At 41.7% G+C, this 24,481-nt stretch overlaps 1 protein-coding gene across 1 annotated transcript; it reads right to left on the reverse strand.

Moving 5' to 3' along the window:
- Positions 1-2,232: 2,232 nt before the first annotated feature.
- Positions 2,233-24,181, reverse strand: LOC135703946 (uncharacterized). The gene is made up of 3 exons (XM_065225302.1): positions 24,158-24,181; positions 15,821-16,136; positions 2,233-3,356 (listed from the first exon to the last, which is right to left on the reverse strand). Exons 1-3 carry the CDS (start codon positions 24,179-24,181, stop codon positions 2,233-2,235), a joined length of 1,464 nt encoding a protein of 487 aa, XP_065081374.1.
- Positions 24,182-24,481: the final 300 nt, after the last annotated feature.

A 24,481-nucleotide genomic window follows, 5' to 3' on the forward strand; every position in this document is an offset into this window, starting at 1 on the left:
ATGCATCGATTTTCATCTTCAAACAAAAACAACGAGAAATTCCAGTGATCAAATACACCCGGTGATTAATTTGACTCCAGATTACGGTAGCACGGTTTTTCGACAGTTGTACTTTATGGTCATTAGTTTCAATTTTCGGCGATGGTGGACTTGTGCGCGGCACATGGCAGTGGGTAACAAGGATGATCCATGTAAGCGGATCTCGTCGGATAGAAATTTGTCCTGAGGACTAATTCGTTTAATTTGTTATCAAACCACACTGCAATGTTGTACTTTTGACATGGACATATTTCTCAAATTTTATCGTCTGGAGTCTCAACGTCAAAATGTCTTGCCCGACATCGCTTCAGTCAGAAAGTTTCATAATTGCAAACGACGTTTAATGCTGCCAGAAGTGCGAGCAAAAAATAAATACCCAATTGAAGCCTTGCAGCCCGACGACGATGCATTCGCTATTTTCGGAGTCGAAAACTTTTCCAGCTGATTAATTTATATGCTTTGCATAATTTAGTTCGCTCACTCGAAGCTCTGCAATTGCCGACTATAGATTAAATGTCCTCTTAGCCTGTGTGCGAGTTTTTTTTTTGCTTCTCCTGATGTGCGCTTTGACTCACTCGCACGCTCATTTAACTCAAGTAGCTAGAACTTTCATTTTATTTCCACTTGACGCTTGCAGTTGCTGCCGGATGAGGGTGCGAGTTTTAGTCCTCGTCCGACAGTTATAACACGCCGACTGCAGCCGTCTGGTGTTGCGCTGTTGCGTCGTTGCCATTAAACAAACGTACAGCTAATTTAACTTTAAAGTACCCACTTCAGCTGAGCGCGGTGGTGGTGGCTTAGCTAGGTGCATTTATTTTTCTTGTTCTTATTTGGCTATTACGTCCCAAATGGAGTTTTACGACTGCTCACAACTTTCACAATTGGTAATTGTGAGCATTTATGGTAAGTACAATATATCCAATCTTTTCACAGGACACTCGAGAAATTTGCCAACCCAAAAAAAAAGAAACACAACAGGACCGGAAATCGAACCCAGCTATAAAACTGGGTCCTTTTTCGATTGAACTTAAGGCGGCCCCTAGACTGGGTGCATACTCTAGCGCTATAGCGTGAGATTAACGTGCTTGCATTTGGCCCTCCGGGGCACAGGCCATCAAAAGTTAAATGAGTACCGCGAGATAAGTGTTTTGGCCTTGAGCAGCTAATGAGGTGGAAAATTTGAGCCGTGGTACCGAGAAAGGCATCAAGGCAGGCAGGATGTAAAGTTGAAATTTCGAACAATAAAATGTATTTTAGTAGGGGTTTCTGGGGTAAAATGCACCAGTTAGGGAAATCAACATGTTTTCCTGTTAACATTTAAAGGAAAAGAACAGTTAATATCATACATTCTCTTAAGCATTATTCAGTTGTTTGTATTCGTAACATACATTAAAACATTGTTGTTTGTTGGTCTTCTTCATTAACTCTTTAATTTATCTTCTTCAGTCTTCTTTCTATACGTCAGATTATTTTCTTTATTTTTTCGTCATCTCCTTTTTTCTCCATTATTTATTTCCATTGCCTTGATATCCTCTTCAACGTATTCACGATTTCTCCAATTTTCCATCGATGTTGTTGTTGTTGTTGTTGTTCTTTATTATTGACATTTTACATCCGGCGGATGCATTCATGTCAGTTGAATTGGTTTTTGTGTAAACAGTGTGTGGGTGTGTTCAGAGTGATGTGAGGGTGAGTGTTAGTGTTTACGATACAATTCAAAATTCACTTAGCTTTCGTTTGCTCATTTCCTGGTTCATCGTCTGCATGCTCATCTCATGGTTTACACTTCTTCTCCATAAATTTCCTCTTTACTTCTTCTATATATATATTCACCATCTTCATTCTTCATGATCTTCCATATATCTTTTCCACATTATTTTTTCGATTTCTCCGTTCCTTCCTTGCGCTTCATTTTTATCTTCATTCTTCTGCATCTTCATACTCATTCATGTCTTCTGTAGTACTTTCGTGTTCTGCTTCATCTTCATCGTTTTTCACTCCATCTTCTTCGATTTCCATTCAGCATCTTCTTAATGCTTGTAACATTCTTCCGCTGCATCTTCTTCTATTTCCTGTCCGACATCTTCTTCCATTCAGACTTCGTTTTTCTTCTGCATCGCTTGCTTGTTCTTCATCCTCCGCTTCGTTTTCTTCCTATATCCTGCATTTTCCTTTCCATTCTATCTTCGCCCTTCAAAGCTTCCGATAAAGTTTGGTTACATGCAGAAACTTCAGTAACCGCTTCTCATAATCATCGTCGTTGCGTAACGCCGTAAAAAGGCTTGTGGAATCGATTCCGTATTTCGTCCTGGCCGCTTCAAATTTTCTGCAGTGCAGAATAATGTGACGAACGTCAACAACGGTCCCACAGCATTCACATGCTGGTGGAGCTGTTTTCTTCAGCAAAAATTCATGCGTAACCCTAGTATGACCAATGCGCAAACGAGTGAGTATGCGTTGATCGGCAGAGCTGTACTGATCGATCCACTTCTTCGTTTCCCTTTTGACCTCCTTCAGTTTCACATCTGTCAATTGTGCCCAACGTGCTTCCCATAGCTGACGAAAGACTTGGTTCATGTTCTTTATCGAATCAATCCTTGGTACGGCGATGTTGATTGGTGGACTGTTTCGTGCTTCACTGGCTAGACGGTCTGCTTCTTCGTTACCGCGGATTCCGGCATGACCAGGGATCCAACAAAGGTTGATCGGCCGTCCACGTAGTAAGCGCTCGATTTCCTCGATCCACGGATGCTGCGATCTTCCACTCTCTAATGCCGAAAGACAGCTGGCCGAATCAGACAGAATTATAACACATTCGGTTGATGCTCTTGCAGCGATGACGGCCGACTTGATTGCAAAGGCCTCCGCCGAAAACACGCTACATTGTGACGGAAGACCTATTGCTTGCTGAATGCTGCTACTAAATACACCGGCTCCAACTATGTTCTCGCATTTAGAACCATCCGTATAAATAGCCAAAGCACGGTTAAACCGGTTAGCCAGCAACTCCTGCACGATGGGACGCACTGTATTCTGGGGATCCCCAGCTTTCACCTTCCGTTTCACATCCCAAACAATATGCGGCTTGGGTTCATACCACTCTTGGTTGGCGAGACGTGTTCGTACAGCGATGTTTGGAAGCTCTACATCAATCGTCGCCAGGCAATCGGACGCTCGTTCCACAACTGGAAGATCGATATTCCTGGAATCCTTCTCCATCAAACGAATTGCAGCACGAATTATGGCTTGCAGTGTGTCGAATGGCAAAGTGCCTGCTTCAGCCATAATCGCTGGAATCGGACTGGTGACGTACGCCCCTGAGGCGAATCAGACCATCCGGTTGTAGATGGGTGTAAGAATCCTTCGCTCTACTGACGAGCCCGATACCGAGATAAGTCGCGACGTGACGATTGCTGATCCGATACCCAACAAAGAATCGCGTTGCCCTCGCGGAAGTTTAGCCTCGATCATCTTCAAGATCCGCAGTCTAGAGTCGCACGTGTTTTTGACTACCATGCAATGGTGTTTGAAGGACAGCGACCGGTCAAGGTTGACACCAACAACTTTCAGTTGATTCGTCCTCGGTACAGCTGTACGGTCGATGAATATATCGTTGCTGGGTTCTCGACGGGCGTTGGGACTGCCGTAGAAAATTTTTGATTTTGTCGCGGAAATTGTGAAGCCGACGCTTTTCGCCCATTTGTCGACAGCTTTCACTGCAGTCTGTAGATCTCTATACAGAGGACGCTCCTTACTCCTCCGTACCACCAGCAAAATATCGTCCGCATAGAGAAGCACGGCAACAGTATGCGGCACCACTCTGAAAATCGGCTGCATCGCTATAAGGAATAACGTGACAGACAACACTGACCCTTGGGGGACTCCGTTCTCCAATGGCATTTCACCCGATAAATGTTCTTCCACGTTCACCCGGAAAGATCTGTTGGTGAGGAAACTGTTCAGTACGTTGAACATGCGCCCACCCATCTGCCACTTACGCAGAGTGCGCAAGATACCGTACCGCCAAGTGGTGTCGTACGCTTTCGACAGATCAAGCGATGCAATCAAGCAGTGTTCGTCCCGATTTGGCAATGACCTATCCAACTCCGCCAAGTGTTTCGACGCCTCTCCCAGCTCTAAAGGCGTGCTGCCTCTTATCCAGTCGTCCATTCGACTCCAACTCAGTCGATACGTTCGAACACCTTTGCGATGCAGTTGGTCAAAGTGATAGGTCGGAAAGCAGCAGGTCCAGATTCAGAACAGTTTGGCTTCGGAATCGGCACTATTATTCCGGTTCGCCAGCTGATAGGGTAAACGCCACTACGCCAGATTCTGTTTAGAAGCTGCAACAGCGCGATTTTGACGGATACAGGCAGACGTCGGATCATCGGATACCCTACCGAGTCAGGACCTGTAGAGACACTACGTCCTTTGTCGAGTGCCCACAGAAGCTCATCTAGGGTGAAGTCCGCGTTATAAATCTCGTCGTTGTCCGGAGGAAAATCCACCTGTCCGATCCTGCTGTTCTGCTGCGCTTCAGTGCTCTCAGAAGTTTTCGACGCTGCTTGATCGTCGTTTTCACATCCAATCATCAACATCAACGCCAATCTCGTCATCCGGTTTGATGCTGCTGGAAGTCAGTCGTTCGAACAATGGCCAATCTGCTTGGTCGTAAAGCCATCTTCTTCGCTTCGTGGCGATCTGTGATAATTCAGGTCAAGAGACGGTGATTGGAAAGTGGTCGCTGCTGTGGGTATCCGGAAGTGTTCGCCAGATAAATCTGGAAGCTAGCACCTCCGAACAGATCGAAAAATCTATGGCAGAAAATGAACCGTTTGCTGGATCCACCCGCGTGTGTGATCCGTCATTCAGGATTATCAGATGCCTTTTCAGCGATGTAACGGCTTAAAAAAAGGCCAAAGAAATTATATAGAGGTTCCCGATCAATCATAAGCTTCCCTGAAATAAAATAATGTTCCCTTAATGAAGCTTCTCAAACTTAATTCAATTTTCTACTTTTACGCAGTTTTCAGAACTTTTCCAACTTCCTTGTTGCTACGATTTTTTTCTGAAAATCTATGAAGTTCCAGAATCCAGAAATTCCCGAACTTCTTAGAAGTTTTTGAAGATTTACGAAGTTCCCTGGGCTCATGGTCAATTGGTAGAGCCTGAAGACGTCTTATTATGCCATCGATTAAATATCGATATAATATAATTTCTCAATTTTTTTCTTCTAGTCCCGAACATAAGAAAAGTAGTCAACATAAAGGACTTTAATAAAATCTTTGTTTGTGGTCCAATTGTAATCACTGAACTTGACAAGCTTGACAAAATACCGGTGAGTAAAAAAAAAAACATCACAAAATCTGGGGGAGGGGGGGGCTCAAGATAATTCTGGAGGGGGCCTGGATCCCTTGGCACCCCCATGAGCTACTCCAATGTATATGTTATGTCTGTTTGTTTGTGGAGGAACTATGGTTTACTCATGGAAAACTTCAAGAAACTTTCAGAAATGTTATAGTCGATGGATGTCGTTTTAATTTTTGTAGTTAAAATCTTCGAATCAAATTTTGGAAACTCTAACCAACTGATAGATTTTGAAACCTGAGACCTAAAACCAACATCCCGGACATGCTGAAAAGTCATAATATCAGATATGTTTTCCAAGATTCTGGAACCTTGAAAACTAATTAATAAAATTAAAACTCCTCTGGTAAGCCCGTCTGGCATTGATGATTGGCACTAACGTGGAGAAGCAGATACCAACGGAAAATAAACAAGCAATAAAAAAGAAAGCATCACCATGAATAGGTCTCAATTTTTTTTTTTCAATTAAAGTTCACCGAAATGTTTCAATTAGATGTTATCAAATTTCCAGCTAATTGAGCCATTCCCGAGCCTCTGGATCCGATTCACATTTTTTAATTAACTTTCGCTTCCCAACACCCATTTTTCCGGATGCCTACGAAAATTCCCTCCCATTGAAGTATGGTATCATCAGCAGTAATGTGGCAGCTGAAATTGCTCTTATCACCGATAGAAGGAAATTTTTCGTTTCTGCCCAACCACCCGTCGTCATATCGGTGGCAGGGACTGACTGGGAGGGACTGGCACAAGATAAAAGCACAACAGCCAGCGCCCAGCCAGACGGCCGATCCCCTTTGGTGACAATAAGGCCTCCATTTGCCTTGATGTTTCAAAAGAACATCAGCAGCTCTCGCAAATCCTACAGCGAAAGAGCAAATGCTTCGTAATAGTAGCGAGAAACGGAAAGTGTCGCCCATCAAATCAAATCATTCCGAGGCGATCTTTATTCCATTTCTTCTCGACGTCGTCATCGTCGTCGTCGTCGTCGTCATCAGTTTCGTAGTGAGGACCTTTCTCTCATTTCATCTACGGGTCTTCGGGACACGATATCCTGGCCCTGTGGATGGATGTCTGCCTGTGTCATCAACCGGAATTTGGTTCTTTTTGTCAGCCGTCAAGTTATTTCTACTTGACGGACTGTCCCTTGGGCGTGCTTTTCCGCACTTCTGGTTCGCTGTATCGTAGTGCTGAGGGCTACGACGACGGTGACGTTGGTAACGGCAAGTTGACACAACCAGTTGGTGTTGGACACGTGGGTGATCAGCATTTATTGTGTCCACTGACGGGTCCTCACTTGTTTGATGTATCTGAAAGTGTAGCTCATTCTTTTCATTCGGAGAAAAAAGGAAAACAAGCTGTACGCCACCGAAACGTAGTGTAAGGTGTTGATGTCGTTCAATTCCAATCAGGAGCATAGGATATTGAGCAGTTTTGCCATTGGGCATGGCTTTTGTGGGTTTTCTCAGTAGTGAAAACAATTCCATTCATTCGAGGAATTGCTCATTCAATCGAACGTTAACCGTAGCAATCTAATTTTTTTATGACTGAATTACACCCAAACGGGAAACGAAAAATTACAGATTTACATGAATAGTATGCAGAATTTGCAAATTTTCGCGACATGAACAGATTCTGTAATGTGGTCTCTAGAAGAATTTTAAAATAATTTAAAAAAAATTATGCTAGAATATATGTCGAACAAAGTTTGTTTCACAAATTGCATTGTGTCTATAATAAATCCAACCTTACATTGTATGTAAGAGATTTGCTTAGCGTGTACGCGCTGAAACAAATTGACAGCTTCTTTCCTGTGAATTCTATTTTTGAAGTATTCCCATCTCAGTGGGTATCCTATGAAAGAGATCAAGGTTGTAAAAGAACGAAACCAATCATCTCTGACATCAGCGTTCCACTTTTCGAGCAGCAAACTTTCCAATCCGATTCTTGCAGAGATAATAAAAATTGTAATCAGTTCTGCAGCGATTCAAGTTTTCCCGGTACACCTGAAATGAGTTTTTCCCCGTTGGTCTCCTTCTATTCCAGCGTTCCGAGCTGGGATTGAACATGCAAAATGTGTTGAACTACTAAGCCAGGTAAGGTACACCTACTTTGTCGATGGTACAACTAGCATCACGCAGAGAGGTGAAGTTAAAACTTATGCAATCTCGTCGTCAACGACGCCTGGATCTCGGACGGAAGGAGAAGGAGCAGAGCATCTATCAGATATTGCGATGCATCCCGAGATTGATTAAATTTTGCCGAGCTTGGTAGGAACTGATTTCAGCAGAGATGCTAAGTAGGTTGCTTGTTTTCAAGATTTTTGCGATTCAGATATCCATCAGTAAAGCAGCTAGCAACTGGTTCAAAGTAGTTGATTATCCCAAGCTGGTGCGAAATTCAAATAAAGGTGGGGTTCTGGGCAGTGCTGTTAATGTAAATGTGGAGAGGTTTTTCATATGGGCGCTCCCTGCATGGAGTGCCCATAATTGTAATTTTGGAAAGTGTACACTATTTAGTTTCCTCAAATAAAATCTAAAATAAAGTTTAAAAATAGTTAATACAACAGCAAAAAAGGCTATCTTCCATTTAATTCTACTTAATTAATTTTAGTATCTATTACAGATACCTAAAGGGAGTCCTACATCAAATTGCATCACGGAAAACACGCTGTAGAAAATTACCCATTGGGTATTTTCTCTTGAAAATTTGTGTGGAAGTAGTTTAGAGTGTATTGCTCACACTGTATTTTAATCGCTGTCAATTTTTCGAAAGATGGAAAAAATTGCATCACTCGAAAAGCAACGTCGCGAATTGATTTTGCGCTAGCACCTGGAAAATCCTTAAGTCTCTCATCGTACACTCATTTTTATCGCTGGAAATCAGCAATTTTTTACTGAATTTTGCCGAGCAAAATAAAATGACTGAAATTTTCAGCTATGTGAAATGTCGTTCTGCTTGACAGAGATTTACTGAATTATCATTATCAGCATTAATAGATTAGCTAAAAATTCAGCCAATTCGACAACCGCATAATTTGACAGCACTTTGCTGATAGAATTTAGCAATATTTATCATTGTACCAAAAAAAAACTGCTTTTTAGTTTTAATCATACTGGTTTATTCAAAACAAAATGAATATCGGTTTATCATTGAATCATTTTGATTCATTTAAACAAATTCAATTTAATTTCCATACCTTATCATAAATCATTTCAACATTTTGGTTGCTGTTGGTGGTGGAAATCTGGTGCCCTTATTGGATGCTTTTTGATGACATGCTGCTGAACTTCCGGTAGCTCGTCCTGCAACCTTTTTTTGTGAAATGTGAAGTGCACAAGCTCCTTATCAATATGATGTTTATTCTCGTGCACTTTTAGGTGTCGTCGAAGTTCATCAATATATCTCTCAACCATTGCTTTCGAGGCTGAAGAAAACACAGGATTATATTTAATTATTTTTCTTACCAAACAACTCATCCACGTCACAACGGTCAGCTTTCAGATTCAGCAGAGCTTCCTGAACTTCCGGATTCATTACGCACATAATTTGTTGCAGAATAATTACTCAAAAACACACGCGCACTACACTCAGCGTAGTCGAAAGAAAACATTGACATTTTATTTTTTTAATTTTTTTTTTTTTTTATATTAATTTATTTGTACAGGCTCAATCGAATAAACTTTACAGAGCCGAGTTATCATTTGCATTATACATGAATGATGTCTTAAATCTAGAGTTAAAGGAATTGAACCGATTACTCGCGGTCGTCTCGAGGTTAGTGGAGATTTACAATTTTTTGGATGGGGAAAGGGAGAAGGAGGTTTGAAATATGATTTATTATACAAATATTTAATTAATCCTAAACCATGAACTTATTTCTATTCATCTTGAAAACAAACATTAAAAAAAAACTACACGCACAATACACAAACTAAACACAAGGTTAATCAAACTTACAATCTAAGGTTAGTATTCTTAAAGTAAACATATATGAGTTTCATAAACTCCAGATCACGTCTAGCCAAAATATCCCGAACTGGAACATTAGGTTGTCTACCTCGAGCCCGAAGGGAATCGCACAGCTCAGATCTGACTCCACGATACTCAGCACAAGACCAAAGGATGTGATCGGCGTCTTGGTAACCTTGTCCACATTCACAGAGATTGCTGTCTCCCAGCCCAACACGAAACAAGTGAGCGTTTAACGAATAGTGATTGGACATGAGGCGAGACATCAGACGAATGAAGTCTCGACCCACATCCAACCCCTTGAACCAAGGACTCTTCGACACCTTAGGGATGATCGAGAATAGCCATCGTCCCAAACTTCCTTCACTCCATTTATTTTGCCAGCTGGCGAGCGACTGTTGACGATAAATGAAGAAAAATTCATTGTAGACGATTTGTCGATCGTAAATATCGCCTTGCATAGCGCCCACCTTAGCAAGTGAGTCCGCCTTCTCATTGCCCGGAATCGAGCAATGAGATGGGACCCATGCAAAGGTGATGACAAAAGATCTTAAAGATAAAGCACTCAGAAGCTCTCGTATTTTCATGAGAAAATACGAGGAGTGCTTTACCGGCCTCATGGATCGAATAGCCTCGACAGAACTGAGACTATCCGTAAAAATAAAATAATGATCTGGTGCAAGTGAGGTGATAGTTTCTAGCGTATAATGTATTGCCGCCAGCTCAGCAACATATACGGAACAAGGAGCTTGAAGCATTCGAGAGGCGCTATGAAATTCGTTATAAATACCAAAACCAGCGGATGCCTCTATTAGTGATCCATCTGTGAAGAACGATCTTGCGGAATCAACTTGGCCAAACTTTGCAGCGAAAATTGACGGAGCAATCATGGAACGATGATGCTCTGGGATTCCGCGAATCTCTTGCGTCATTGATAAATCAAAATGAACAGAACTGTCGAAGTCGGAGAAGCAAACACGATAGGGATTATGCTGCGAAGGGCTGACATCCTGTGTTATGTACACGTAGTACAATGACATAAAACGAGTTTGAGGGTTTAGCTCAAGAAGCTTCTCAAAGTTTGCAATCACCAGTGGGTTCATAATTTCACAACGGGTGAGGAGCCTGAGGGATAATTCCGAAAACCGATCAGAGAGTGGCAACATGCCCGCTAACACTTCGAGACTCATCGTATGAGTCGAGTGCATGCATCCTAACGCGATACGAAGACAGCGATACTGGATCCGTTCCAGTTTGATGATGTGAGTTTTAGCCGCCGACTGGAAACAAAAACTACCGTATTCTAAAACCGATAAAATCGTTGTCCGGTACAACGTTAGAAGATCTTGCGGATGGGCTCCCCACCACGTTCCGGTAATTGTTCGGAGAAAATTGATCCTTTGTTGGCATTTCCGCTTCAGATACTCAATGTGGGATCTCCAGGTGCATTTGGAATCGAACCAGACCCCGAGATATTTAAAAGACATGGAATGAGTGATCGGTTTACCCAAAAGTTGAAGCTTCGGTTGTGCTGGGCTATGCTTCCTAGAAAAAACGACCAACTCAGTTTTCTCCGTGGAGAATTCGATACCTAGCTGAATAGCCCAAGTAGACAAATTGTCTAAGGTATCCTGTAAGGGTCCTTTCAGGTTGACCCCTGTGGGCCCTGTCATAGAAACTACGCCATCATCTGCAAGTTGTCTCAACGTGCAGTTGTCACTTAGACAATTGTCAATTTCTCTGACATAGAAATTGTACAAAAGGGGGCTTAAACATGAGCCCTGGGGGAGACCCATGTAACTAAATCGAGAAGCTGTAGAGTTTCCATGAGAAAAGCTCATATGTTTCTCTGACAGCAAATTGTACAAAAAGTTATTAATTAATGGGGAAAGGCCACAAGCGTGGAGTTTGTCTGAAAGAACTTCAACGGATACTGAATCAAAAGCCCCCTTAATATCCAAGAACACAGAAGCAATTTGCTCTTTTTTAGCAAAAGCCAACTGGATTTCTGTGGAAAGCAACGCGAGACAGTCGTTCGTTCCCTTACCCCTACGGAAACCAAATTGAGTACCTGAGAGTAGGTGGTTCGTCTCAACCCATTTGTCTAGGCGAAAAAGGATCATTTTCTCCAACAATTTTCGAATGCACGATAACATCGCGATGGGACGATACGAGTTATGATCTGCCGCGGGTTTTCCAGGCTTTTTAATGGCTATAACTCTCACTCGCCTCCAATCATCTGGAACAATATTGAACTCCAGGAATTTTTTTATTTTGACAGAGTGAAATGAAATATGCTGAATTTTCAGCAATCTTGTCAAGTTGCTGGTTTTCAGTTAAAACGAACCAAATTGCTGATTTTCAGTAAAATCGTAGATTGCTGATTTCTTTTCAGTAAACCATTTTGCTGAAATCTTTCATCAATTTTTGGTGTGTTGGGTTACTACGAAACCCTGCACAGCAAAAAATAATGGATATTACATGACGTGTAAACCAAAAACATTTTAAAATTACATCGCAATAAACTATGTTTTAATTCAATTTTATATTAAAAATCATGCACATAATACAAACATGATGAAACTCATAAAATTACACGTTTATTCGATTAATTTTCTCTTGCAGTGTAATATCACCACGTGGACGGACCGATTATTCCATCAGTTTTTTCTCCGCTCGGTTTGTTTTGTTTTGTGCGCTCAGTTTTGGTTATGTGGAACGATTTATCGTGCATACGCGCATCCACAAATAGAAAATGGATGACAGACAAAATAGTGATTACAGCGGATTACAGAGAGCACTTTTAGTTCGTGCAGAATATAAAAAATATGCACACTTAGAAATAACTAATTTTACACGTGACAGAATCCGTCGTTGACATAAAAGATGAGACGTAAACAAACATGTCATGTAATATTAAGTGCTCCGAGACTGAAATGTTCGTTGCTCGACGAAATCTACGTTTGATTGAGCTATATTTCGCGTCTCTTATGACTCAAATTTATGTCAAAATTGACGCTCGTATATGTCACTCTCAGAGCACCTAAATTTACATGATTTTTTCTAAGTGTGTGGATATGGAAAAAATAGAAAAACATTCAAAAATGCGCTCGTGGTTCCTTTTTTCTCCTGACTGATCGTTTTGATGCAGCGGTGGAAGTGTTGGGTATGTACTGTGCCGTAAAGGCGGGTTATTTCACGTGGGTGATAATTCCGCGTACTTGACAAACAGTTCGATTTTATGCAAATTCGTTCAAAAAGCCAAATGCGTGTAATTCTAAATGCCCTGTAGAATTACAAAGTGAGCCCATCTAAAGCTATCCATGTAAAATTCAAGAGACGTTTAATTTTACATGCATGTACATTTCAAGTCGTGTAAATTTAAAAACCAATTTAATTTTACATGAATATGCATGCTCGTTTTATGTGCATGGAAATTCGTGTAAAACTACAAAATAATTTTAACTGTGTGAGCATCGAACGGAAGGAGAAATGCTGTCAGAATAGATGTTCTATTAGTGATCAAGATCACAAGCGTGTCATGAAAGCGTTTAAGTGGAATCCCAATGCTTCGGTCAGGGATGTGGCCAAAAAGTTGAATCTTGTCTCGTTCAGAGAGCCAAGGATCGAGAGGGAGTTTACTATACGTGATTTGGCAAGCGATCTGCTCATGTGGCAAACGGAGTGCACCGTTCCTGACTACCGGGAGTGTAAACGGAGAGATCTACCTCAAGGAGTGTCTACAGAAGTGTCTGCTTCCTCTGTTGAAGTAGCACGAGGGCCCTACGATCTCCTGGACGGATCTAGCTTCGTGCCACTATTCAAATGTTGCCCTGGAGTGGTACGAAGCCAACTTTTGTACCCAAGAACATTATTTTGTTATAATGGTCCACAAATGTCAATTTGGAATCTAGAATAACACCTAAATCTCTTACATTTTCACATTTTTGAACATTTTCATTACCTAATGTAATACGTGTTACTCACTGCGTGTGCTCTCTCTCTCTAAGACTACAATGCCCCAGGTCCCTGGTCTAAAGCCACGGGTACCAGACGGGGTAGGCTATCCACCAGCCTCTTTTGCGGCGACTAGCTCCGGACAAATAGGGGACACTGATCAGCAAATGCAAACACGGTCACCTAATATTTCACTATTTAACTTTTATTAATTAAAACCTACTTACAAATTCTGGGGGTGTGTGTGTGTGTGTGTAAGGGCCGGCCGGCACGTGGATCTCTGCTGCGGGGAATCGGACGGGGCGGCTACGAGTGCGATCGGATGATCGCTGATATTGCTGCACGTCGGCGGCGTCGGCGTCACTTGCGCTGGACGCAGGGGACTGCTGGTTGAGTGCGATGAATGGCACGATTGCCACGGACAGTGGTATCAGTGCAGGATGGCACGAGGTTCTGTAGCTGCGAACTCCTCGCGGTACCAGGTTTCCTACCAAGGTTGAACGTCGGCTCGTTGGCACGTATAGCCGGTCGATCGAGCACTACCTGGCCTAGTGCGTTCTCGGACTGATTTCACAGACCGTGGCCTGACTCAGGCTTTACAGCCGGTTTTGAGGTAAAACTCAATGGGTCCTGAGGGCACGTGGGAAATAGGAAAAGGGTCTGATGAAAGTTATGCTACCGGAGTCCGTTTTATATAGTCCTACCTGATTCTACGGTTTCAATAGATTAGGCAGCTTTGTTTTTTCCACCCGTATTTGACTGTGCACTATTTTTTTACACTTTGTGCTTCAACTTGGTGAACTTTTCCCAAAATGTCCCTTTCCTTCTTGATCCATTAGTCCCATTCCAAATTTCCCTTCTCCTCCATGATCCGGGTGGTGGGTGTTGTTTTCTGTATGTTAAGTGTAGGTGTATAACAGTTGGTATGTTTCTGTATTTAATTCGACCGTTCATACTGGAGTTCATTTAATTCAGTTCCCTAATTCCTATCTGTTTTATGTATATGAATGAGCCATTAGTGCTCTACTATTCATTCACTGTTTAGTTTTAGCAACAATATGACTAATAATATCATTAATTCTAAGCAAACATTAGATCAATCATTACTGATTATAAACTATCATGGTTCTCAGACATTAGCGCACCGAACAGCAGTATACTAGTGGATTGCTGTCTCGTTCGGTTGAGTGCTCGCTCTTTATAGCACTGCTATCTCTCTGCTCGAGCTTTTTTCATAGGGCAAAGTACCCAAACGGTAACATACGAATATTTTGTTTGTTTAGTTTTCTACTGTACGTTATAAGATTACATTTTTTAATATTTCGTTTCAATGAACTTTTACTACACCATCTGTAAAACACATGTATTTCATTCTGAAACACATTCACGTTGTTATCGCTTCCTATTTCTAAAAATAGCTTCATGTCATCAGCGTAAATAAAAGAGACGTCATTAATGTACAAAATAAAAAGAAGGGGACCTAGGTTCGAGCCCTGCGGAACCCCTGACGTGACATGAATTGGCTTAGATGTTTTCTCGTTGAATCTTACAATTTGCTGGCGATCAACTAAATACGATTTAATCCAGGTGAGAAGCTCCATCTAAATTCCCATTTTTTCTAATTTAAAAACTACAAGGGACAGCCCTATGGGGTTGTACGCAATGGTGACGTAGGACTACTTAGTCTTATATAATAAATGGTAATGTGTATTTTTATTCAGCCAGGTATTAATCTGTACCATATTTTAATTATTTTCCTTACCTCATTTTTATGTTTTCATTTTCTGTTCTATTTACCATCGTACAGATTTGTCTGGATTCTGATGAAATATTGCTTGGAGCCAATGCCCATGATTGTGCTGGGTAATTAAAATTTTTATTCAACAGATTGCGTTCAACGTATCCACATTGTATAATGGCTGCATCAAGCAGATCGCTCGTGAGTTCACCGGAGGAAAGGATCCTCTCAAACAGATGGCCACCGGAGGAGTGAAGAAGTCTCATCGCTACCGGCCAGGAACTGTCGCTCTGCGTGAGATCCGTCGTTACCAGAAATCGACCGAGCTGCTGACTGCAAGTTGCCTTTCAAGCGTCTGGTCCGTGAAATCGCCCAGGACTACAAGACCGATCTGCGCTTCCAGAGCTCGGCCGTTAATGGCCTTACAGGAATCCAGCGAGGCCTATCTGGTCGGTCTGTTCGCCATCCACGCCAAGCGTGTCACAATTATTTCATGTTCCATTTTCGGTTTTCACAAAGTGTACCTCCATATAGAAATCACAGACGTCAAAACCGTACGGTCGTGTCATAGATACAACCTCTTATTCTTTTTGTCAACATTATTTTCAAAGGCAAATCAACTGATTTCTTATCGCGAACTTTGCTAACGCTGCTTTCGAACATTTAAAAGTTCAATAAATCATCAAAACCTTTCACGTTGGAAATCGATTCGTGGCCCTGAAAAGGGCCGATTGATTGTTTGGATGGTACGAATGTACTTTGAGCTGATGTACTTGGTGACGGCCTTGGTTCCTTCAGAGACAGCGTGCTTGGCCAACTCACCCGGCAGCAGCAGACGGACCGCAGTTTGGATTTCGCGGGACGTGATCGTCGAGCGTTTGTTGTATTGAGCAGCAATACGTTCGAAGATGTCATTGACGAAGCTGTGCATGATGCTCATGGCCTTCGACGAGACTCCGGTGTCCGGGTGGACCTGCTTCAACACCTTGTAGATGTAGATGGCATAGAATTCCTTCCTGCGCTGTCTCCTCTTCTTCTTCTTTCCCTTGCAGATGACTTTCTGCGCCTGATAGTCGTTTCGACGGTGGTGTCTCGTTTTGTGCCCGTAGCATAAGAAGCGAAACTCCTCCCCTTTTCAGTATTTTGCCGTATGTATTGTTCCCTCCCTGTATTAATAATATGCTACTCGACGCAGGTATAAGTATACCCTCGACGAGTCAAATAAGCCATATCCGTGGCTGACGAAGAGTGCGTTCGACGAGTTCCTGTGAGGGGTAAGTTTCAAGCAATTGATTCCCACACCAAACTCTTGATTCGGCTCAGAAATGTTCGTAGACGCCAGTTTCAGCGGACTGGGGATCTGCAGCGTAAATACGAAATGGTCGATCTGAATCGGCAGATCGCTTCCAGAATGGTCTCAATCCGGAACGAGAGTTTCGGGCGGCTCGTTCAGAACCTGGACGACCGTTCCAGACCATTCTGGAAGGTTGCCAAGGTGCTGAAGTCTCACCCCAAGCCCATTCCACCACTTAGAGTCAATGACGAACGGCTTATCACCAACGAAGAGAAGGCCAATGCAATTGGGGAGCACATTGCCCAGTCGCATTTGCTTGGCTCTACAATCCCAAGTCCACTCGAGAACCAGGTTGTGCAGTGCGTCCAGACGTTAGATGCCTCCCCTTGTGCCGTCCCTCCAGAAGAACGGATTACAGAGGAACAAATTTGCTCAGCGCTGAAACACAGTAAGAACATGAAGGCTCCCGGGTTTGACGGAATATTCAACCTAGAGTTGAAAAATCTCAGCGCGAGGGTGCACTCGCTGCTGGCTGCCATCCTCAACAGATGCTTGGAGCTGCACTACTTTCCAAGCATCTGGAAGGTGGCAAAAATCATCCCGATCCGCAAACCTGGGAAAGACCCTTCACTACCGTCAAGCTACAGACCGATTAGCCTGCTCTCAGCGCTGAGCAAGCTGTTCGAAAAATTGATCCTCAGCCGACTAAACAAGTTTGTGGAGGAACATGACATTCTTCTTCCGGAACAGTTCGGGTTCCGCAAGGGGCATTCCACCAATCATCAGCTAGTGCGGGTGATGAATAACATCCGAAGTAACAAAGCTGTATCCAAGTCCACAGCCATGGCCTTGTTAGACGTCGAAAAGGCGTTTGACAATGTCTGGCACGACGGACTTATATACAAGCTTTGTAACTCCAACTTTCCACCATACCTTGTGAAAATCACCCGTAACTATCTCCAGCAAAGGTCGTTCAGGGTGTCGTTGAATAGTTCCCTTTCGGGACAATTTCCGATCCCAGCAGGTGTTCCGCAAGGGAGTCTGCTGGGACCACTGCTTTACAGCATCTACACGTCGGACATCCCTCCTCTAGGAGACGGTTGCGTGTTCTTTCTGTTTGCAGATGACACCGCGATAGCCGTCAAGGGTAGGATGCCTCGTGAAATTACGAACAAGCTCCAACGATGCCTTGACACCTTTACTGATTATGCCACCACGTGGAAAATCAAAATCAACGCCTCGAAAACCCAAGCGATCATGTTCCTTCACAGACAATCACCAAAACTTAAACCGTCTCCCTCCTGTACCGTAATAATGGATGGTACAAGGGTCGAGTGGTCCACTGATGTTACTTATCTCGGGATGTTGTTCGATGAGAAGCTCCTGTTCCGCTCGCACATAGAGAAAACCCTAGTTAAGTGCTCCGCCTTGGTTAGGTGTTTGTATCCGCTCATTTGCCGCAGATCCCGCCTCTCAAGGCAAAACAAACTGGCTGTTTACAAACAGATCATAGCCCCCGCGATCTTCTATGCCGCCCCGGTGTGGGAATCGTGCGCTCAGACCCACAGGAACAAAATCCAGGTTGCACAGAATAGAGTGTTGAGGATGATCCTAGATCGTCCATTCGACACAAGAATAGCAGACCTCCATCAAGAGGCAGAAATTCCCAAAGTAGATTCCAAAATTGATGATATGACAACTAAATTTATTCAAAAATCCAATCTTTCTGAACATGCTTTAATAAGCAATTTGTACATAGTAGGTTAAGTGTATATAGTAGAGTAGGTTAGTTTTAAGCTGTAAATAGTCGTATTAAGTAGTTTCTCTTCAAATTCTAAAAACAAAACAAACCAATCCCACCAAGGTGGTCGACCGTGTACTAAGTCTAGGACTAATTCTGTAAAACAAATTTTGAATTTTGCCCATACCTAAAGATGAAGAAAGCAATTAAATCACTTAGTAAAAATTTATATGGTAATCGTCCAAGTTAAACTAAAATAAAGATCATTTAAACTAAAAAACTCAAATAAACCGACCTATCTGGACGGTCTGTATGCCATTCACGCTAAGTGTGTCACAATTATGCCAAAGGACATTCAGCTGGCTCTTCGTATTTGTGGTGAACGCTCTTAATTTCTCCGTTGAAATCTATCAAAACCGGCCCTTTTCAGAGCCACTAAAAGATTCCACAAGAGAGTTGGGAAGGAAATTTCTGCTGCTTACAACTCCCTACTTTATGCTCAGTTAGCAGAAACGGTAACCACTGAACTACCAAACCTCGTCGTAATGCTACATCGACATGTTTCGTCTAGGAATGATTCTCTGATGACTGTGTTGGGGAAACAGTATATGCATGTACGTAATTGGTGGATTTGTTAGTTAATTCGACGCTTTTGGACAATGCTGGACATTTACCAGTTTTTCAATAGTTTCTTGTTGAAAATCAACATATTTCTGATCGATTGGTGATAAAATTATTGAAATTGGTCCAGAGGCAGCTGAGTTATTAACGTTCAAAATCTTTCGTAATTTGTTACATGTTACATTTCGGTTTTCACAAAGTGTACCCCCATATAGAAATCAAAGACGTAGTCCTACGTCAAAATCAGCATTAGGATATCAATTCTGTCAAACGCTTTGCTGAAGTCTGTATATAGAGCTTCTACTTGGTTACCTCTGTCCATTGCATTTAATACAAAATCCACAAATTCCAAAAGATTTGTGGTGGTTGAACGGCTTTTGAAAAAGCCGTGTTGTGCACTAGTTATTCTTTGTTTTATTTGGCCAAAAATGTTTTTATTTATAATTGATTCGAAGAGTTTTGGAATGCACGAAATGATAGCAGTCCCACGATAATTTCGAATATCGGATTTTTTACCTGATTTATATATGGGTATTAAATAAGATTTTTTCCATTCTTTCGGGAATATACCGGATTCAAGCGACATATTAAACAGCCAGAATAAAGGGGCTGTAAGTTCAGTTGCTAAGTTTTTCATAAAAATAGGTGGGATTCCATCTGGTCCTGAACCTTTAGTGGCGTCCAAATCTCGTAGGCCATTCCATATATCATGAACCGAAATGTTATTAACGCCAACAGTAGTTGAAAAGTGAGGAAAATAAGAAAAATATTCATAATCACATATGTTTCTTTTTCCCCAATGACTGGGAGAAGAAAACCCTCATTACCCGAATCAGGAATAAAATCAGCACTGCGTTGATTGAAATCTCCACAAATATGAATTTAGAATTTAGGGGGAAATTGAAATACGATTTCTTCAGCTATTTGGAAAAAGGTTTCTAACGAGGACTTACAAGCGTAGTCTGGGGGAAAAAACCCAACAAACAATTTTAGCTGCAGCTTAGCTTATACAGGCAAAAATTAGCTGCATAAGGCAAATTTTGGCTGTATAAGCTAATCTGCAGCTAAAATTGTTTGTTGGGAAGACTGCGGCAAAAATATGAGTTTCACCAGCTATATTTGTCTTTACCCACACATGCTCAAATTCTTCTACTTTTGATGAGACAATAAGTTCTGCAATAAATTTTGAAGAAATAGCAATAAGAACTCCACCACCTAACATTATTTGGTTTTCGAGTAAGTCACGATCTTCTCTGAAAACATTATAATCATTTCCAAAAGTTTCCTTACTTTTAATGTTCTCGTTCCAACTAGTTTCAGTGCCCAAAGTAACTGAAAAAGAGGAGCTCAGTATATTTTTATAAATTTCATTCATTTTTGTTGCGCTTTTCATACGATTAAAATTCTGACAATATACCACAATTTCCGTAGAATGTGTTTCAGATGAAACTTTTGTTTGCTGTCATTCCCACTAAAGGATTATCAATATCTAAGTCCCTTAAGTACTCGTTCCCTAGATAATAACGTCATGATCACCGGTATAAAAATGAAACTACAATGTGTAGAATCGTAACTTACCTAACTAAAAAACCAAATATTTAAGTAAAGTAATCGATGCAACCAATTTAATACCTGATGAGTACATTTTTCAGAGCACATTTGTTAGCGAAATATTTTTCAAACGCTTGTTCTATAATTTGCGAATCATTAATTTGACATTTAAGTGCGCTGTTTATTTAACCAATGAAATGTTGAGTATGTTTGCAGTGCAATTTTGCTGATATGAGTCCACAAAAATGACGATAACTAACGTCTTTTTGTGCACAGTTTTATAAAAGAAACACATGTAAATTGATGTTTTTGCGCCCAATTAGTATCTACCACTATTAATACCAAATGTGACAGATATACATAAGAATGAGTATGATTGACCGATCAGCTGCAATTACACAGAGAACCAACAGATGATGCTTAGGCCTAGCAATCATTCACAATGTGTGAAAATTGGTGATCTAGGTCATAAAAGAATTGCGTAGGAATGTGTTGACATGATACTTGCTTTATTGGAAGCCGAGGAATCCTCTGCACTTCCACGAGAAATCAATGGAATTTTGAATAAGAGGGTTGGGTAAGTAGCAAGGTTCGTTGTGGCAAAGGTACGCTGAAGAACAATGATGGGTTCGAATGAAAAAAAGGCAGGTACGAAGGACATGAGCTTAAAGCAAAAACGGTCGCTCTAAGACTTTAAGCCCCTCATATCACATCACACCACTTATAAACGAATTAATGTAGCCATTCAAACCCGGACAATACGACGATAATTTTCAGAAAACACGATCAGCAAGCAATGTGACTATGAAACTCGTTAATACCATGGGGCCTTGGTTTGATCGCACAATTTTCTTCTCAGTAAGCAAAAACGGTTGCCTAAGACAGACAAGTCCTTCATATCAGAATACGCCACTTATGATGAAGTTAATGCTATAACCTTTAAAACCCGACAGCGGTGCAAATTACACCACAACGTGACGTCCAACGATATTTTAAACCCAGAGACATGAAGCTACGAAAAAGCACTTATTCCTACGCTTCATTCTACTTTTATACGATGTTTATTATTTTGGTTAGGTATTTATATAAAATAGGAACAGAATCTACACAGCTATTTTGATAATAAACTTTAATATTTTTCAATTGCGTCTTACCAGTCTAATGGTGTGAACTCAAACACAATGAATCAAAATGGAATCAGCTATAGTTTCATTTGATCCAGAAAAAAATTCTGAATTATGTTTCAAAATTTTCAATAGCTAAGCTCACCGAACAGTAAATCACGTGTGATTGAGGCTATCTCACCGGGAACCAACGGAAATCAAGAACAATGACGAAAAGTTTGCAAGACTGTTTTTAAACTGGAAGCAACTCACCATGATCGATGTCCAATGGTGCGGCCCCAAACTGCGCCACCTTTATACTCGCTTGATTCGAAAATGGCGTAAAACAACCCGGAGCCCGTCAAACGTATACAAAATTTATACATTCTGCATCAGGCAAACCAATGGCATGGAGAACAGATCCGGCAATGTGAACTCGTCACCTCCCCGTATCCTCCACTGCTCCCTTGCAACGACGAGATTACCTTCACAAAAACAGCGGGAGAACGAAAGAGACGACAACCCGCACCGCCGGACTCCCTCTCAACAACTCTGAAGATAAATGGGCTTCGAATCATCCTCCACGTGAGCGTCGCCGGTGGTGTAGTGGTAAGCGTGATTACTTCTCACCCCAGCAGGCCTGGGTTCAATGCCAGTCGGCGCCGCCGGTAAGGCATAACATCTCTGATCACGCCTTCGGAAAGGAAGTAAAGCCGTTGGTCCCCGGTTAATGAGTTGATGGGTTGATAGGTAGGGTCCAGGTGTGGGAGCTACTTCCCTGGCGTTGGTAGCATTGGTGCTCAGCACCGAAAACAAGATCAACGGAAAACAAATCAAGGAAAAAATTCCTCCACGTTAACCACCACAAAACTCACATGAGTAATAATCGTTCCGCGCACATTTTCTTCCACTCGATTCCAGCCGCGCAATTATTGACTGTTCTATATCATATAATTTATTTATTTTTTCTTGGCCAGCACTTTCATCACCAACATTCACTCTAAAGACCAACCAACGCTAGCAGCACACTTGTTACTGAACAGTGGTGGTTACTTGTTTGCAACTTATTCCAGCCACAATCAAGTTGCAGCAACTTATTTTGATGGAAGTGTGCTGCTTGGGAAGGGCACGATCGCACCATTATTTCTTTTTTAATTTATGTAAAATAGGTCTCAGCACCGCAATCTAGTGCCAATCACCGACGGACATCGATTGCCATCTATTGACGGCAATCGAATGTGCAGGAAAGCAGCTTCCACACCTGCGTAGGATATCGCATCCATTCAACACACATGGTCACACATCCCTTCCGAAGGAAGACGTGACCAGAGATTTGTATGCCTCAGAAAAAATCCCACCGACCTCAGCTGAGATTGGACCCAGACCCATTGGGGTGAGAAAGCAGTCACGCTTACCACTACATCACTGGCGCAAGCTCGCACCAAAAAGCGAAAAATCTGACAGTTAGACAATACATTTAGCTGTCACTTTGCCTGATAAATTGAGCGCCGCACTTTACTGCCAAACATAGGGCCATTATGAGATGATGATGATATATGATAGAGGTTTACCATCCCTTGTAGCACGGAAACTAAGTCCGACAGTAGTGGGCTCTCTTCTCTTCTTGTCTTGATAAAGCTTAATAACCTCTGATTGTCCTCATCATGTCGCTGTATGAAGGGCCAAAAACGGATTGAGTAGATCGATAGGCAAAGTCGCCTATACGCATCTACAGAACAACAAAGAATCTCCTTCCAGCAACTTGATCAGCCAATTGGTCAAAAATACAAGCCCTCAAACAGGAAGATGCCCCAGTGAGTGGAGAGAAAAGCCAGCCCTTTATCCACGAAATGTTATCAACAGGGAGTTGGCATTCCCACTCCACCCGTCCAAATCGCTTCAATCGGATGCCCTGTTGGACCGTTCCTTCCCTTTTATATAAATATGTACTAGCTGAGTGTGCCCGACCTTGCTCGGGATTCAATATTTGCTTGAATTTATGTGCCGATTCAAAAAAACATGCTATATTTTTCTGTTTCATTTGTATGGGAGCCCCCCCAACAGATGGGGGAATGGTCTCAAACCATCATAACAACCTTTCCCCGCCCCAAAAACCCCTGCATACAAATTTTCACGCCGATCGGTTCAGTACCCAAGTAACAATTCAAGCTGAACATTAAGAACAGAAGCTGATTATTGGTTGATTTTAGGTGTACAATGCTGATTAACATCAGGCTGAATATATAGTTGAATAGTAGTGCATGAAGCCCATAATCCAACCTCAATAAGTTAGCTGATCTAAAGATTGAACAAGCCTTATTTAAGCTTAACACAACTCCACAAATCAGCAATGCATTACACATATTTTGATAGCTTGATTTGTTAAATGTCGTCCGTGTCTGTGTCACTCGTTGCATGTCCTACATTTAAGTTCTTCTAAATTCACTGCTTACCTTTCGAATTACAAGCAGTGGCAGCAGTAGGGACAAGGAAAATGAGATTTATAGGAATAGCTCCAGGTAGAAGTGGTCTGCGACGACGTCGGAAGTGTACATTTGTATTCCTGTGTTTTGTCTGTTATATTGCTAAAAAATATTACTCAACTATGGCATCCAAATGACCATCGAAATAAATCCCATTGTGTTAACTGCTCTTGAAAATGAGAGGAATGTTTTACTGTCACCAGTTGTTGTTTACAATTCTGCATTGCTGTATAATACTCTTCCGGTTGCTGTTATTCAACTTAAATTTGACGTGCTTCATGTTAATGACCATACCTTTTGCCACACATATGCTAACATGGTCCAGTAGGTATGGTTGACGCCTGTGAATCACCAACTGCCGGTTCGAATCCCGAAATGCAAAGGTAATTTTTTAACTTATATTAACAATATAAATATGTAAATTCAATTAGTCAGCAACAAGTCAAAGCAGTTTCATATAAATGCATAAGATATGAAGCGGTCTTCCATTATTATTTTTGAAATAAAACTAGAATGCTGAACAAGGGTTGGAAAAGACTGTTATATAATGCCTTAAAAAGCTTATAATGCATATTATTGTTAAGCGTTTGGCTGATTAAAATCACCAGATTTAGGTGT

This window comes from Ochlerotatus camptorhynchus, unplaced genomic scaffold (assembly GCF_037179485.1).
Source record: "Ochlerotatus camptorhynchus isolate MF236.1 unplaced genomic scaffold, CSIRO-AGI_Acam_v1.1 ptg000225l, whole genome shotgun sequence".
Classification (NCBI taxonomy): Eukaryota; Metazoa; Arthropoda; class Insecta; order Diptera; family Culicidae; genus Ochlerotatus; species Ochlerotatus camptorhynchus.